We start from the raw sequence: 17,331 nt of genomic DNA, 5'->3' as shown, positions 1-17,331 counted from the left end.
ATGAATATACTAAAATCGATGAACACACTTTTATATGGCAAATTTTATGTTCTATCAATTATATCTCAAAAAAAAACACAATACAAATTAATATATTAACAAGGCAAATAAATATTAAAGATATCAACCTTAGTTTACTTTTGAAAAATACATACAGCAGTACAGAAATATCTAATCCTTGTCAAAACATGACCAAATTAATAAATGATGAAAGATGGCCCTAATAACTTCCTAAAAAGCAATGGGTCTTTCTGAAATTCCCACTTAGCTTATGGCCATCTATTGCCAAACTAATTCACTTTCAGAAGATTTCTAAACATGTCCCGGCCAGGTGTGATTCAGTGGTTGAGCTTCAACCCAGGAACAAAGTGGTCATGGTTCAATTCCTGATTTCCAGTCAGGGCAAATGCGCGGGTTGTGGGCTCAATCCCCAGTAGGGGGCGTGCAGGAGGCAGCCTATTGATGATGTTTCTCTCTCGTCGACATTTCAATCCCTCTAATCTATCCCTCTCCCTTCCTCTCTTTCTAAAATAAAAATCAATAAAAACATATTTTTAAAAATATATATTTCTAAACATGTTACTAGAGACCAAGGGACAAATATTACCTCCTACCTTTCTTTACTTTTGTGGGACAAATGAATGCAGTCATTTTCTATTGAGAAGTACAGAAACACCCTAGAAGGGTCATGTTAGGTTATGTTCTACTGAATGTCATTATCCCTCAGCTATCGAGCCCCAGAAAACACTGCTTATTCTAAGAAGCACATTTATTTTTATATTTTTATATTTCTTGAAATCAAGAGCCTTTTAAAATCAATTATTACATTCAATATGACACTATTTCTTTGAAAAACTGTTTCTAAATAATTGTGTGGCATGCACTGAAGAAATCACAATAAAGAAAACCAGCAATAATAATTACCATCTGTCTCTTAGAAATTATTCCAAGGCTAAAGGAAATCAAACATGACTTTCTTTAAAGAATAATTTATTAAAAACTGGCCTTCCCATTACTTTTCAAGGCCTTTATATGGGCAGGAGGAAGGGCAGCAGCAAAGCAGAGGCACAGGTACTGAATTTGTTGAAGGCAGGTATCTGTTTATTAACATAGCGGTATTCATTACCCATGGCTAAGGAGTCTGTAATTGCTCATGTGGTATCTAAAATCATTAACAACAGGAAATAGAGTAGTTTCATGGAAATATGAGAGTTTATTGGCAAAGAAATTTCTTTGTGTCTTGTCAAGTAAAAGGAATATGAAGCTTGATAAGGCCAAGGCCTATCTGACTAGGCAAAAGGTTAACAGGTCCTCAAAGAACTGCTAGTTGAAATTTCCACTCACTGGGTTTATTTTTAGAAGGGTAATTCCATCTTACAAGTAAAAGAGTCACCAGCTAGATTTTTGGGTCCCTTTACACTTTGGATGATATTGGAGAATATATGTTGGCAAGTGCAGAATAAATAAATGCCCTTGGTTGGGCTGCTAAACACCTCTCTCCCTCTCTTATCAGTTACCAAGACTTTTATTGATTCTCCCTTTTGAACAGCTGTGACATCCACTCTCTCCTTTCCATCCCTATTACCAAAACCATAATTCAGGTGTCTTCATTACTTAATTGGATTATCACAATAACTTCCTTTCAAATGACCCCTATGCTGATCGATACTCACTGCCACTCTCTAGGTACTTACATTACAGTGAAGCTAAGCTATTGGTAATTTCCTATCAAATTTCTACTCATTCACCCTGCCCAGTGTGGCTCAGTTGGTTGAGCATCACCCCATGCACCCAAAGGACGCCAGTGAAATTCACAGTCAGGGCACATGCCCAGGTTGCAGGTTTGGTCCCTGGTTGGGGTGCATGTGGGAGGCAACCAACCAAATCAATGTTTTCTCCCTCTGCCCTTCCTTTCACTAAAATCAATAAAAACATAGTTTTAAAAAATGTCTACTCATTCTATAGGTCTTAGAGCTCAACTGTTTTAGAAAGCTACTAACAAAAGATGACAAACAAGATGCCAACACTAACTGATTTTGGTAGCAGTGTAGTCTGCTAAGTCCATGCTTAGCAGGAAAAGCTTAGACTGGTAACATCTGTTATAAGCCAAGGAACAAGGCTTAACAGATGCTAGATATTTGCTCTGGATTTAAACAGAATTTTATGTTAATTATATTCCACTGACTTCAAACAGAAAAGAAACAACTCTCTGTAATACATACATACAGTGGTGCCACAAAGAGAAAGATAAAAGATCAAGAGCCATGTAACAAAGAAGGTAAAAATCTCCATCAGAAAACCAGGTAATGTAGCTAATGAGTACAACTAAGAAGTAAATATGGAGTTAAGCTCATTAGCAGCCAAATGAAAGAAAACTCAAACTGTCTAAATGATTAATTAATTCCTCTAGTACCGACACATAAAAGATTTTTAAGAAGCATTCAAGATGCTTACAATCTACAAGAAAAGCAAATGTGAGGGGCAATATAAGTAGTATTTCAAAGCACTGAATAGTCACAAAGTCCTGGACTTGAATGCTGGCTCTGCCATCTCTAGCAATGTGAGCTGGACAAATTATTTATTTTGTTGAAATCAATTTCCTTGTGCATAAAATGAGGATAATAACTATTTCAAAGGTGAGCTATATAAGGAAAGAATTAAATATAGTGCCTGGTACATAGTGAACATTCGCTATGAAAACTGTGTAACAGTTTATTTAATGGAGTTACACATAAATCCATGAAAGAACATCTTCCTAGGAGAAGGCCTCAAGGAGAAAGTAATACTTCAGCTGAGATCTAAAGGATAAATAAGTTTGCCAGGAAACCAAATTGGTGTGAAGGCATTTCAGGCAGGTAATAACAGTATGTGCAAAAACTCTGAAGAATGAAAAAGACAGCATGTTCTGTGAGTGGCATAGAATATTAATAGGGTACATAGGAGAGAATGTCATTAGATGTGGCTGGAGACAAGTGGCTCAACTATTAAGAGGATTGAATGCTAAGACAGAGTTTAGATTTTTAAGTGAAAGAGAACCATCAAATAATTCTGAAAGTGACATAATAGTTACTTTTAAAACTTTGTATTTAAAAGGTCACTCTTGTAGCAGGAACACTAAAAGCTAGGAGACCAATTAGAAGGTGAATGCTCAGGCGAGAGATGATAAAGGTATAGTAGCTTCTATTAAATAAATTATCTTAATAGTATCTTTTATGTTTTTTATAGGGAAAGAGACATTTTGATGAAAATGGCAAGGAATTTTTAGAAACTGCCAATGATTGGTGAGTTTTCTCACCAAATTATAAATTCCTCATTAACAGAATAAATTTGAATTACTGTTCTATTGCTGGGCGATAAAATACTACAAATTTAGCATCTTAAAACAACACCCAATTATTATCTCACAGTTTCTGTAGGTCAGAAGTCCTGCATAGCTCAGCTTGGCTGGGTTCTCTGCTTATAGTCTCACAAAGGTGATATCAAGGTTTTGGCAGGGCTGTGTTCCTCTCTGGGGGCTCTAGGCAAAAACCAACTTCCAAACTCATTCAGACTGTTGGCAGAATTTATTTCCTTCTCCTGTTTCCCATGTGACCCTCCACTTTCAAGCTCCCAGTGTGGTGAGGCCTTCTAACACTTCAAGTATTTCTGAGTTCTCCTTCTGCCTACCTCTTCTGCTCATGTAATTTAAATTGGGCCCATTTGGATAATTCAGAATAATCTCCTTACCATAAGGTCAACTGATTAATAAACTTAATTACATCTATAAAGCTCCCTTTGCCATATAACATATTCACGAATGTAACACCAAGGAGCAAAGACCATAAGGGTCAAACTTTTGCCTACCATGTAACCCGTATCACCTGTTCTAAATGCCTTCCATAAAAATCACCAAGTGACCACTTCTCTAAGTATGCTTTCAAGTAGAATATTTCCTACCTTACCATTTTGGTCTATTTATATCTTCCACATTCTTTTCCCGAGCATTATTCTTTAGAAGGAAGGAAAGAGATAAATGCCTCTCTATTTTTTATTGGTCATAATCTTTACCACGAACATCAAAAAGATGAGAAAATTTTAAGTACATTTGCATACCCCCAAACTGCTTTATCCTGATACCACACTGTACTTAAAGCACTGACATTCTGCCTGGCATTATCTTTACTTGTGTGCCTACTTTAGTTTTCCTCCATTATGGAACTCCAAGACTCATAAACATCAGTGTCTCATATATCTCCTGCAGTAACTTACCAAGTCCCTTACAGGGTAGGCCATCAAAAAATGTTTACTATATAGATGGATGAAAATGTGCTAACTTTAGCAGCTGTGGATTCTTAGTTAACCATATTTATGGTTAGATCCTATGTTAAAATGAGTTATGCTAAGGCATCTTCCAGCTCTTCTATTAGGTAATTCTGCACTGTGTGCTACACATGAAATGTTTCAGGAGTCAGAGAAAAAGAGTCAGCAAAAGAAAATACGAAAGAACAACAGAAGGTAGGAAGAAACCAAGGAAAGAGATTTTAAAAGGTTCACCGGAGGATGTGTGTTTATTGACTTTAGAGAGAGAGGAAGGAGAGAGAAGCATTGATCAGGTTGCCTCCCATAGGTGCCTGAACAGGGGACTGAACCACAACCTTTATAGTGTATGGGATGTCACTCCAACTAACTGAGCCACCCAGCCAGGGCAACATATTTCAGATATTTAATTAAACATTAATTAGGGTTTTTAGAAAATTCCATAGCACTGAATTTTTGAAATGCTGAGCCAATTTTGCAATGCCTCAAACTTGTCCAAAAATATTGAAATATATTTCATATTGAGTTTTTCAAAAGTTAAGCCACTACTACCATTGAAAGTTTGGGGTCTATATTTCCTCTTAGTGAATCTGGGGAGAATTGTGGCTGCTTCAACCAACAGAGTATGTTGAAAATGACCTTTCTGAATTCCTGATCCAAAGAATCAGTGAGCTGACTAAAATGATTATTGTTTTATGTCACTTTATTTGCAGTGGTATGTTACACAGCAAAGATAATTGGAACAGCACATGTGATTTTTATAATAAAAACAAGCAACTTGTTTTCTCTTTTCATAGCACTCTATAATCATATACATTTCCCCACCAAAAAAAAGCAGACATGAAAATACGTGTGTGTGTGTGTGTGTATACACACACACAAACGAAGACAAGAAAATGACATGGTTTTTCAATGACCTAAAAATATAACCTAATATTCTGGTATGTCACAGAATTCAAAATACCCCCAGAAGAGGTACATACATCAACTTAGGCTTCCAAAAACAGTATGGTTCTTAAAGTTTAAATGCAATTCCAGGGTTCATACTAAAGCAACCATTTTCTGATTACCTAGGTTGTTCTCATTAAGGCTAGTTTTGGCCTTGCTGTTAACTTAGAAGTCTCTTATATTGATATAACGTTCTTTGGGCATTTTACCTTTTAAGTAAGAAACAAATCCTGGCTGTCTGCATACTGTGTGATCTCAAGGAAATGCTGACTTTCTTGGGCCTTATCTGTATCTTACTTGATTTGATCAAGATGAATTTAAGGAGTAAATGAGAGAAGACATGAAAAGTCCTGAGAACAGTATTAGGTGCAAAAGAGACATAATATCTCTGAAATCTAACTTTAGGACTCAAGACTGTTGCTTAGTAGCTGCAAAAGAGAATCACATACTGATAGTAATCATATGAAATTCTAAGTCATATTTTGCAACTTTTTGGAGACTATTTTAGAAATTAAGCTTATTGCCCAGCCGGGCGTGGCTCAGCAGTTGAGCATCAACTTAGGATCCAGGAGATCAAGGTTTGATTCCCGGTCAGGGCACATGCCTGGGTTGCGGGCTCAATCCCCAGTCGGGGGCTTGTGGGAGGTAGCCAATCAATGAATCTCTCATCATTGATGTTTCTATCTCTCTCTCTCCCTCTTCTTTCCTCTCTCTGAAATCAAGATATATTAAAAAAAAAAAAAAGTTAAGCTTATTATGAAACATAAACTTATGCTAGGTACAGTAATATTTCAGTAATAGAGAAGGCAATTTACAAATATTTACCTTGATCAAATATTTTTCCCATCTGTCTGCTGTAACGGATTTGCCAATCTTCCTCATCAACTTCAAATGGAGCTCCACCAATTCTTTTGGTACTTAAAATGAAGAAAAAATACTGTTAGCTAGCAAAATTAAAAAAAAAAAAAAAAAGTAAACATTTAAATTACAGAAAAAGAAATTTCCCCAACACTGAATAATTTTTCAAAAAAAGGTGTTGATTTTAACTATCTTTTAGATCTCTGAATCAGAAAAGACTAAACTATAGGAAGAAACAACTAAAATCTACTTTCTTAAAAATTAGAAGGTGTATTCACATTTTCTTTCAAAATATCAAGTAAGAGTACACTCTAATATAAACAAACTATGGACTTGGTGGTGATCATGATGTGTCAGTGTGGGTTCATCAAACTGTAACAAATGTACCACTGTGGTACAGGATGTGGACAGTGGGGGAAAAGAGCATATGGGAATTCTCTGTACTTTGTGTTAAATTTTTCTGTGCATCTAAACTGCTCTAAAAAATAAAAGTCTATAAAAATAGCCCATCGTAAAAGCACTTAACTGTACAACTAAAATTTATACTGTTTCTCATAAAACATATTTGATTTCTTTACCGAGACTGCAGATCAATATAGATTCAGAGAATTTAAAAGAAATCAAGGAACATATATTCCAAGTTGATAGATATCTCAGAAATAGTTCAATAGTTTTCAAACTGGCCTGGTGTGGCTCAGTGGTTGAGCATCAACCTATGAACCAAGAGGTCACAGTTTGATTGCCAGTCAGGGCACATGCCAGGGTTGCAGGCTTAATCTCCAGGAGGGGGCGTGCAGGAGGCAGCCGATCAATGACTCATCATCACTGATGTTTCTGTCTCTCCCTTTCTCCCTTCCTCTCTATGAAATCAATAGACATACTAAAAAAAAAACTGTTTAAGAAAACTAATTTTCCAACCTATTCCTTATCTATTGTGCTAAACTCCTCTACAGCATCCTTGTAGATGGATGCTTGACAACCTTCAGGAAGGGAAAATTTACTTACCTTCCAAAGTTCTAATTTTAGAAAGTTACCCTTACACAAAATCAAAATCTGCCTTCCTCCCTGGTTCTTGCTCTTATTCTCTTATATTTTCAATTGCCCTTCTATTGGAACCTTCAAATATTTGAAGATTACTATATCTTCTCTCAGATTCTCTCTTCTAACTATAAACAACTGGAGTTCCTCCAAATATCCCTTGAGCACGATCTGATTTTATTGCTTAATTATATTAATTAGGCCCGAAGGAAATGAAGAACACACACAGCCAGTCAAATTTAGCATTTCCCAAATGCCAAAAACCATTAGTAACCTAAGAGAAATCAAGGGTATACGATCTACAAAGGTTCCATAATCAAATACTTTAAGAAAATGCTAGATTAAAAACAAATTTTCTTGTGACTACAAGACGTCTTAAAGCCTTTACTGATTGTTCCTATATGCACTGTGAATATCCAAGACAGAGACATAGCCTGTAGCACTTCCTAATGTATTTGATCATAGAACCTTTTTTCATGAAACACACAGTATCTTGAAGGATACAAGTGGTCTGAAGTACAGTTTGGGAAATGATGGACTAATTATTTTCTGTCATTCTTTCAGACTCTTTATTCTCCACTAAAGCTACTTCCAACTTGAAAGGACCTTCAAGTACAAAGACATTCAGCCATTGAACAACTTTTTGTGGGTCCACTATTAGTAAGCAAGAAATAGTCTCTGCCCTTAATGAGCCTACTTAAGTGAGTCTTCTTAGGGGGGTAAGACCATGGGTGAACTGGAGGTAAGGGGAGGAGCCAGGAGGGGCAGTTATAGACGAGTAAACAAACAATTATACTAAGCCAAGACCAGAAGTATGGGATTGAGGGTGGAGTGGAAAAAAGAGGGAAAGGACCTTACTTACAGAATTAACCGCAGACACAAAAAGCTGAAAAACAAAGTGATCATGAACTGGAAGCATGAACAGAGAAAAAGGGTACGAGGCCAGATTCTTCTTAAATTTTTATTTAAAAATTCAGACAAGAGAGTGCTCTGTGATTTAGAAAGATTTCAATGACTGAATTTTAGGAAAACAGATTTCTTTTACTTGCTTATCTGTTTTAGGAGGTGGGCAGAGATTAGATGTAAATTCAGGAAAATATGAATCCAGAAAGATGAGTCACCTGAACTAAGGTAGAAGTGGCACAAAGACAAGTGGGCAGATTTGAAAAATACTTAGAAAACAAATAATAAAACTTAGTGACTGACTGGTTGTGCAAAGTGATAAAGAGTCAAGAAAACATGAGACACTCGCCTAGGGAATAAAGTAGATGCCAAAGGTAATACATTAAGAAGAAAAAAACCTGTGATCAAATTTTACCTCCATCACTTAATACAAGGAGACTACGGTTTTGGTCAAGTTCTTTAAACCCCTTATCTCAAATTCCTCATCTGTAATAAAGGGCTGCAATTAGTTATCTTACAGTTTCAAAACTGCAAAATATTACAGACAGCTAAATACCTTTATTTTTATTTTTGTTGTTGGTATTTGGGGAACCAAGGTTAGTTTCAATTTCTCCTTTTCACTTTTCCCCAAACAGTTAAGTCTTTTTTTAAAAATCCTCACCCAAGGATATGTTTTTATTGATTTAGAGAGAGAGTAAAGAAGAGTAAAGGAGAGAGAGCATCGATCGGTTGCCTCACGTACGCACCCTGACCAGAACTGAACTCCCAACCTAGGTATGTGCCATGACTGGGGATCAAACCTGCAACCTTTTGGTGTATGGAATGATGCTCCAACCAACTGAGCAACACAGGCCAGGGCGCCCCTAAACAGAAAGTCTTGATGATTCTGCCTTCCTACATCTTAAACCTATCCCCTATTTTCCCGTTTCTCTAGGGTATCGCTGTACCTTCTCCCTTCAGAAAAATAGCTACGGATAATCTCCTATAGCCAAACCAATCTTCCAAAACTGCAGTACTGCTTTCATGCCACTTCTCAGTTCATAAATATCTTTTATGGCCCCTAAATACCCATATAAACTCATCCAAATTTCTTTCCATAGCCTCAGAGCCCCAATATTCAGTGTCAACCTAACTCTCCAATCCTTCCCTCTCACTTCTACACTGAAATCCTTGATTCAGATCATTCTGGCCTGTTCACTATCCACTACCTATCTGGGCTTTATTCAAGCATTCCAGCTTACTGTTTTCTGCCCACTTGAAACATCTTTCAATTTCTGGTAAATAAAAATCCCAAAAGTCTCTGAGATAGCTTTCCAATGATTCCAGCAACAGCTTTGTCCTTGGAATGCCCACAGTATTAATACTATCTGTATCACTCATTTAGGAGTTGGCTAAGTAAAAGTTTTGCATTATTTATGCATGTCCTCCATATCATATAGATATATGAAATCACACAAAACTTTAATTAATTGCAACTATTTTTAAAAATTCAAGGTAAAAAAATATAGCAAAATGCTTTTCATCCCACTTTACAAATGTAGTCACTGTTGATTTAGGCGTGTAGAAATAGATTATATACTACTTGATTTGCTTGTTAGAGCACTGGCTCTTGCAAAGCACTGTCCAATAGAACATAAGATGAACCATATGATTTCAAATTTTCTAGTAGTTCACTCATAAAAGTAAAAGGTCAAAATTAATTTCAATAATATATTTTATTTTTATGCTATGTACTCTAAGTTATTTCAACATATAATCCACATTTAAATTTTCAGATATTTTATATTTTTTACTTGATTTTTAATTTTTTTAAAATTGAGGTATAATTGACATACAACATTATATTAGTTTCAGGTGTACAACATGATTTAACATATATGTACATTATGAAATGATCACCACAATAAGTCTAGTTAATATCTGTCCCTTACAGTTACAAAATAGTAATGCTTTTCATGTGATGAGAGCTTTTAAGATCTATTCTCTTAGCAACTTTCAAATATGCAATACAATAATATTAACTGTAGTCACCATGTTGTACATTAAATCACGATGACTTATTTATAACTGGAGTTTGTACCTTTGGACCCCTTTCACCAATTTACATGTTTTGTTATACTAAGCATTCAAAACATATTGTGCATTTTACACTTACAGCACATCTCAATTCACACTAGCCATATTTCAAATGCTCAAGAGCCACATACAGCTAGTGGTTACTGTATTGGATAGTACAGAGTTAGAATATTTAAAATTTATGCGCTGGCTGATGTCGCTCAGTTGGCTGGAGCACTGTCCTGTATACTGAAAGGTTGCAGGTTCAATTCCCAGTCAGGGCACATACCTAGGTTGCACACTCAATCCTTGATCAGAGCACGTATAGAGGGCAACCAGCTGATATTCTCTTTCACATCAATGTTTCTTTCTCTTTCTCTCTCTCTTTGCCTCTTCCCCCCTCTCTAATATATCAATAAGCATATCCTCAAGTGAGAATTAAAAAAAAACCACGCTGAAATTTATAATCCAAAATTTACTTACATATTTTTGAGATATAAATGGTATGTAACATTATATTTGTATATATTGTGAAATGTTTACTATAATAAATCTAGTTAACATCCAAATTAATTATATTTGTTGTACAAATAGAAGTGATAAGCTGATAACTTTTATGGACACTAGTAGCTCTCAATATTTTGTCAATAATAAATGGGCAAAGTGTCAATAGAAAAATTAATCAACGTGATAGTTAAATTGAAAATATTAAAATTCCCATACTTTGTACAGTCATCCCTCGGTATTCATGGGGGACTGGGTCCAGGACTCCCAGGATCCAAAATCCACAGATGCTCAAAGTCCCTTATATAGCCCAGCAGGTGTGGCTCAGCAGTTGAGCATCAACCTAGGATCCAGGAGATCACGGTTTGATTCCTGGACAGGGCACATAACTGGGTTGCAGACTTGATCCCCAGTAGGGGGCATGCAGGAGGCAGCTGATCAATGACTCTCTCATCATTGATGTTTCTCTCTCTCTCTCTCCCTCCCTCTCCCTTCCTCTCTCTGAAATCAATAAAGACATATTAAAAGAAAAAATCCCTTATATAAAATGGCATTGCATTTGCATATAACCTATGCATATCCACCCCTATACTTTCAATCATCTCTAGATTACTTATATTACCTAATATGATGTAAATGCTATTTAAATAGTTGTTATACTGCATTGTTTAGGGAACAATGACAATAAAAAGTCTGTACATGTTCAGTACAGACCCAATTATTGTAGGTATAACTACATAGTACATGTAAGCAACAATGTAACATTAAAAAAAAAAAAATTCCCATCTGTAGTTGGTTGAATCCCCAGTTGCAGAACCTGCCAATAAGGACTGACTGCACTCTAAAAACAGTGCTGTATATTCAACAGACCATCCTATAATAATGGAAATATTCTACATACGCACTTTCCAATATAGTAGCCATTTTTAGCTACTAGTAAAATGTGACTATTGAGCACCTGATATGGAGCTAAACTGAGAAACTGAACATTTATTTTTAATTAACTTAGATTTAAACAGCCACATATGGCAAGTGGCTCTAGTTTTGTTGGACAGTGCAGCTGAAAATTACCAATCACATTTTTAAAACACATAATCATTTTCTAAAATACAAAGAGAATATGCAAATTCACTTATCACCTGAAACATTTTCTAAATCTCATTTCCAGAACATTAGGGAATTGTCAACATCCTTCTAAAGAATTATCTATTTACCAACCTCATGTCATTCTGAAAACTACAGGTTTTATCCCAACTGAACCAAGATCTCTACCTTGTCATGTGCTAGTATTTTAATACATAACTTTAAAATCAATTAAAAAAATAATAAAATAAAATAAAATAAAATAAAATAAATAAATAATATATATATATATATATATATATATATATATATATATATATATCTTTATTGATTTCAGAGAGAGGAGGGGAGAGGGAGAGAGAAAGTTGAAACATCAATGATGAGAGCATCGTCATTGACTGGCTGAGAGCCCACAACCCAGGCATGTGCCCTGACAAGGAATGGAACCTCGATCTCCTGGATCCTACGGCTATGCTCAACTACTGAGCCACACCTGCCCAGACTCGGTTGAAGATTTTTAAAAAGGTAGAATTCCAGACTGCATTACTGATCCAATCACTCAAAGATATTCTATATTTTGACATTTTTCTAAGCATCTTTCCAGCACCAAACCTTAGGAATGCTCCTGCTTCTGCAATTCTAGTCATGTTATTGCCTTTTTAAATGGTAGAAATTTACAGCAGCTCATAACTAAATGACCTAATTCTTCTCATTTCTCAATAAAGTCTTTTACTTAAATTTCCTTTATGCTTATAAGCACAGATATAATTAGAATCACAAGAATAGTTGATCTTATGAAGGCCATTGATAAAAGAGCATTGATTTTAGATCCAGTGATTGGAAGATAAGCTTACAGCAAGCTTTTAATTACTGCCCACTTTTCATAAACTCTGTTGGGGGAGCATAGTTTTAGGAATAATGAGACTGGTTCCACAGGCCACCAGATCCTTAAAATAACTTATATATTTATATACCTTATCTTCAAAGAGGTCATTTAATCAATCATCTTAAAATTTTCTGAAAAGCAAAGAAATGGCTCAAGACTATTGCTCTGTAGGGGAGGAAAAATAATTTTCCCTCTACCCTTTTGGGTTCTTAGTTGGAACATCCTTGTAATAAAAGGTTAATGGGAGGGAAAAAATCATGAAAGTTTAATGACATGTACAATTCATGTACAAATGGGAGAGACCAAGGAATATGAGAGTAACTTGCCAAAATGGCTGAAGCCACCACCTTAAATACCATCTTCAAATGAAGACACAAGATGTTGAGAGCCGGAGGAGTCAGTTAAGGGAGGTTACCCGGAAAAGCACAGTAAACAAGTGTAAGGTTGTTATGCAGATTTAAGCTGTGATCTTCTGCACTGATAAGAATTTACACAGATAAGGTCATGCCCTCTTTCAGGTGTAGTGAGGGAGACACCCCTACTAATGGAGGTTTCCCTTATAAATGTAAACATATTTTACAAAGGATAACTTCTATTTGGTTTTCAGAACTTCTCCCATGTCTGTGGTCTCTTAAAATTAACCAGCCTAAAATAATCCTTATGCCAAATAGACATAAATTATTTTCCCCTATAGGTCCTAAGTAATAAACCTGCTACAGCATGTTATTGTAATAAATATCGTAGGCAATTATAACCATAATGTTTGTGCAATGCACTGCACTACATCATGACAGCTACATCACTAAGCAATAGGAATTTTTCAGTTTCATTATAACCTTATGGGACCACTGTCATATAATCAGTCTGTTGTTGACCAAAACCTTACTTATGCATCACATGACTGTGTATTATGAAAAACACTAGACAAGAGTCAGGAGAAAGAGGTGCAAACCTCAATTTTCTCTTCCATAAATGGAGTTGTACTACAAGATCAAAGTCCTCCAGCTCTAATATTCAATGTTCATGTCTATGTACTGAATCAGGTACTTGCCTTATAATGATGACAGCTAATCACAGGATATTAACATTTTTTAACTGAAAGCAATTATCTAATGCACACTCTGATAGACTGGAAAACTTAGACGTAATGTGAACTGCCCAAGACCAAATAGAGACCAAGCAAGAGCCCAGACCTCTCCTCTTCAAATCCAGAGGTCTTTTTAATGTTTCTTGAAATATCAAATGGATGGAGAAATAGGTCAGAACACCTAACTTACAAAGCAAACCACCCTTTCTGTGCAGCTGTTTCTGGGTTTTGATCTTGCCTACACACTGTGAGACATTACCCATTTCTAAAATGTAATCCAGCTAATAGTTGCCATAGCAACAGAAAGACTATTACTACTCCTTCCAATTCATTCTTTCTTCCCAACAGCTTTATTGAGATGTAAGTCACATACCATATAATTCATCCACTTAAAGTATAAAAAGCAATGATGTTAATCATTAATTTCAACTGTGGTAAAATTTGTTAAAACCGTTTTAAGTGTACATTTCAGTGGCATTAATTACATTCACAACACTGCAACCATCAGCACTATTTTCCAATCCATTCCCATAGTTAAAACTCTTGAAAAAGTCACTCCATTTCCAAATTGTTTTATGGAAAATTTATAATTATAAAAGCAAAGTCCACTATAATATATATTCTCAGTGGGAACAATATTGATTCCAAGGGGGCAAAAAATCTCAGATAATGGTTTTCCACATCTTAACACTTTCTGACAAAATCTTATTCCTTAGTATTTAATTCCTTTTGCTAAAGAGAAAATTTTAAATTAAATTGTTCTCTTTAGGGGTATGACCACGAAAAAAAAGTTGAGAAACACTGTGCTTTAGAATTCAAAAGCAAAAATTGTTACTCAAAATATGAAACACAACCTCAGACAGTGCTCAAACTGCAAAAAGACGCTGCATCCCACTGAAACCCAAGCCAAGTTGTAAATTGCCTAGCTACCGCACAAGAACTGATTTTATCCATGTTAAACAAAATAATGGAAAAAATTATCATGCAATTTTAATATTTAAATAAAGCAGAAAATCAAGCACACTAGCTGAAACACTAATTTTAAAGTTATCCCAAATGCTGATAATTAAGAGAAAACAAGAACAAAGTATAAACAGGAAAACAAAAAAGGGGGGGGAGGCCAGGCTCTTTGACGTCATATAGTCTTAATTATCTTTATAGTCTCACTTTGTAAATATCTATCATCTATCTCCTCTTCTCTCTCTCCGTGAAGATAAGGGCCAGATGCATCTGCCTTTTTCATCACTGGATTCACAGCACCAAGCACAGTTCCTGGTTCACTCACCTCTCTGATGAGATAGAGAGAATAAGGGTAAGAAAATAAAGGAGAAAGAAGAGACGGAGAGAGGGAGTGAGGAAAGCAGAAAAAGTTCTAAAGGTAGACAGGGAAAAAAGAGTTCCTGTAGATATAAAAGAGAAATGACCTGAACTAACAGTATGCAGGAAAGTGGTGAGGCACACAAGATGAAAACGATGGCAAAAGCGTCTCTAGGTTTCAGAGTTCACTGTGAGAGCCATCAGGTAATACCACTAACCCAAGACAACTTATTTGCAGGTTTCCCCCCCATTCTCTTCCTTTCCCGAGCACGGATGGAAGAGCTGAATGCTCCCATGTATATTTGTATATAGGAGTAAATAATGTTTAGATGTTTAACTAAAGAAATGCCTATATATCATGATTTTCTAACACCAGACCTCTGTAAAGTGCCGGGCTTCTATCCTCACCATGTATGATCCATATAGTTCAATAGATCCCCCCACCCCACTTAACTGCAGTTTTGCTTTACGCAGTTTCAGTTACTCAAGGTCAACCACAGTAAAAAATAATAGAAAATTTAAAAAATAAAAAGTTTAAACTGCATGCTGTTCTTGAGCAGCGCGACAAAATCTCTCGTCATTCCATTCCATCCTGCCTGGGCATGAATCATCCCTTGTCCAGTGTACCGACCTTACTTCATTTCATTATGCAGGCACTGTACCATCTCACATCATCACAAGAAGGCGAGCATAGTACAGTAAGATATTTTGAAAGAGACCACATTCACATAACTTTTATTATAATTTTTTACTTTTGTTATAATTATTCTATTTTATTCTTAGTTACTGTTGTTAATCTCTTATGGTTCCTAACTTATAAGTTAAACTTTATCAGGGGGTGTGTGTGTGTGTGTGTGTGTGTGTGTGTGTGTGTGTATGAAAAACATAGTATACATAGGATTTGGTACTATCCCTTTTCAGGCATTCACTGGGGATCTTGGAACATATCCCATGCAGATAAGGGGGGACACTATATTGTATTTAAAAACTTAACAGTACACTAGAACATGCCTTTATGATTCAAAACCATGCTTTTAGGTGTTATATCAGTTTGGTGTTTCTTTTAAAGGCAATTCTGCAGTTTCTTTATGAAATTTATATTGTCTTTATTCCCTAGTAACAAGTGATTCATTTTCTTTCAAATCAACATTCATTATAGCTAGATGAGTAACATACTGTGTCATCTTACAGTTTCCTGAAATTGTGACACAAAGCATAACAGAGTAGGTTCATTATAGTTTCTACAGTTATTTCAACAAATGAGAAAATGTGTATGAAAACACCTTATAAACCATAAAGCAATCTACAAACCAAAGTTACTGTTATTCACCACCAGGTGGTGATCATGTCTTATTTAAAGCAAAATGCTGACACCTTATTTGGGGGCGAGCCAGCTGACTGCTAAAAATGATCAATAAGCAAACCAAGGTGTCTGAATAAATGTTGGTGATTTTTAAGTCTGATGAACTGAGACATCAGCAAAACACAAACAATTAAAAATAGGTTTAGCCTGAAGACTTCAAAAGATTTGTTCATGTGAATGTTTGATAATTCTAGAATTTAAGGCAAAAGACGTGTTTCTGGCATTCTTATATTGGTTATTTAACCATTCATACAACCCCATTCCAACAATATCAATATATTACCATGAAACTTAGTCCACCCCAATGTTCTTTTAAAGCAAATCCAGATATCATGACTTCATCCCTAAATATTTCACTGTGTATCTCTAAGGGGTAAGGACTCTTTTAAAAATAACCATAGTATTATTAGTTCCACCTAAAAATTAATAATTCCACCCTGGCCAGTGTGGCTCAGTGGTTAGTATCGGCCAGCGCACCAAAGGGTTGCAGGTTTGATCCCCAGCCCAGGGGCAACAGATCAATGTGCCTCTTTCACATCGATGTCTGTCTGTCTGTCTCTCTCCCCTCCCCCCTTTCCCTCTTCCCTTCCACTCTCCCTAGAGATCAATGGAAAAAATACCCTCCTGTGAGGATTAACAAACTAAATAGAAAATAAATAAATAAAAATTAATAATTCCTTAATGTCATAGAACTTCCAGACAAGAAAACATTTTTAAAGTATCTTTAATTAACCAAAAATGAAGTTGTATTTTATTGTTACCTCTGTAGAAGATGCTGGCAACAGCTCGCCTTTATCCCCTCAGCACTCTGGATTCCAGTGAAAGCCAGGAGAGTTAACTGTTCCTGGGAGCAGCCTTCAACCCATAACTGACAGAAGCTCTTTTACCCCTTGGATGGGATAAATATGAGATATGATCTACACTGTCTCTCAGAGTTCAACAGAAGGATTCAGCCCCAGGAGCCTATAAAGTAACTTGGTAACATCCTATATT

The 17,331-nt window shown here is 35.8% G+C and overlaps 1 protein-coding gene across 4 annotated transcripts in view; it reads right to left on the bottom strand.

Moving 5' to 3' along the window:
• Nucleotides 1-17,331, bottom strand: part of RSF1 (remodeling and spacing factor 1) — a 103,301-nt gene that overhangs the window by 58,975 nt on the left and 26,995 nt on the right. For all 4 annotated transcript variants that reach the window (XM_081153281.1, XM_081153283.1, XM_081153282.1 and 1 more), the window contains exon 2: nucleotides 6,070-6,161. In XM_081153281.1, the coding sequence (XP_081009407.1) occupies nucleotides 6,070-6,161 (92 nt within the window). The remainder of the gene's footprint in view (nucleotides 1-6,069; nucleotides 6,162-17,331) is intronic.

The sequence above is a fragment of the Miniopterus schreibersii genome (genome assembly GCF_964146895.1).
Source record: "Miniopterus schreibersii genome assembly, chromosome: 12".
Lineage (NCBI taxonomy): Eukaryota > Metazoa > Chordata > Mammalia > Chiroptera > Miniopteridae > Miniopterus > Miniopterus schreibersii.
Note: the sequence above shows the minus strand (reverse complement) of the source record. Positions and strands in the feature narration are given on the sequence as shown.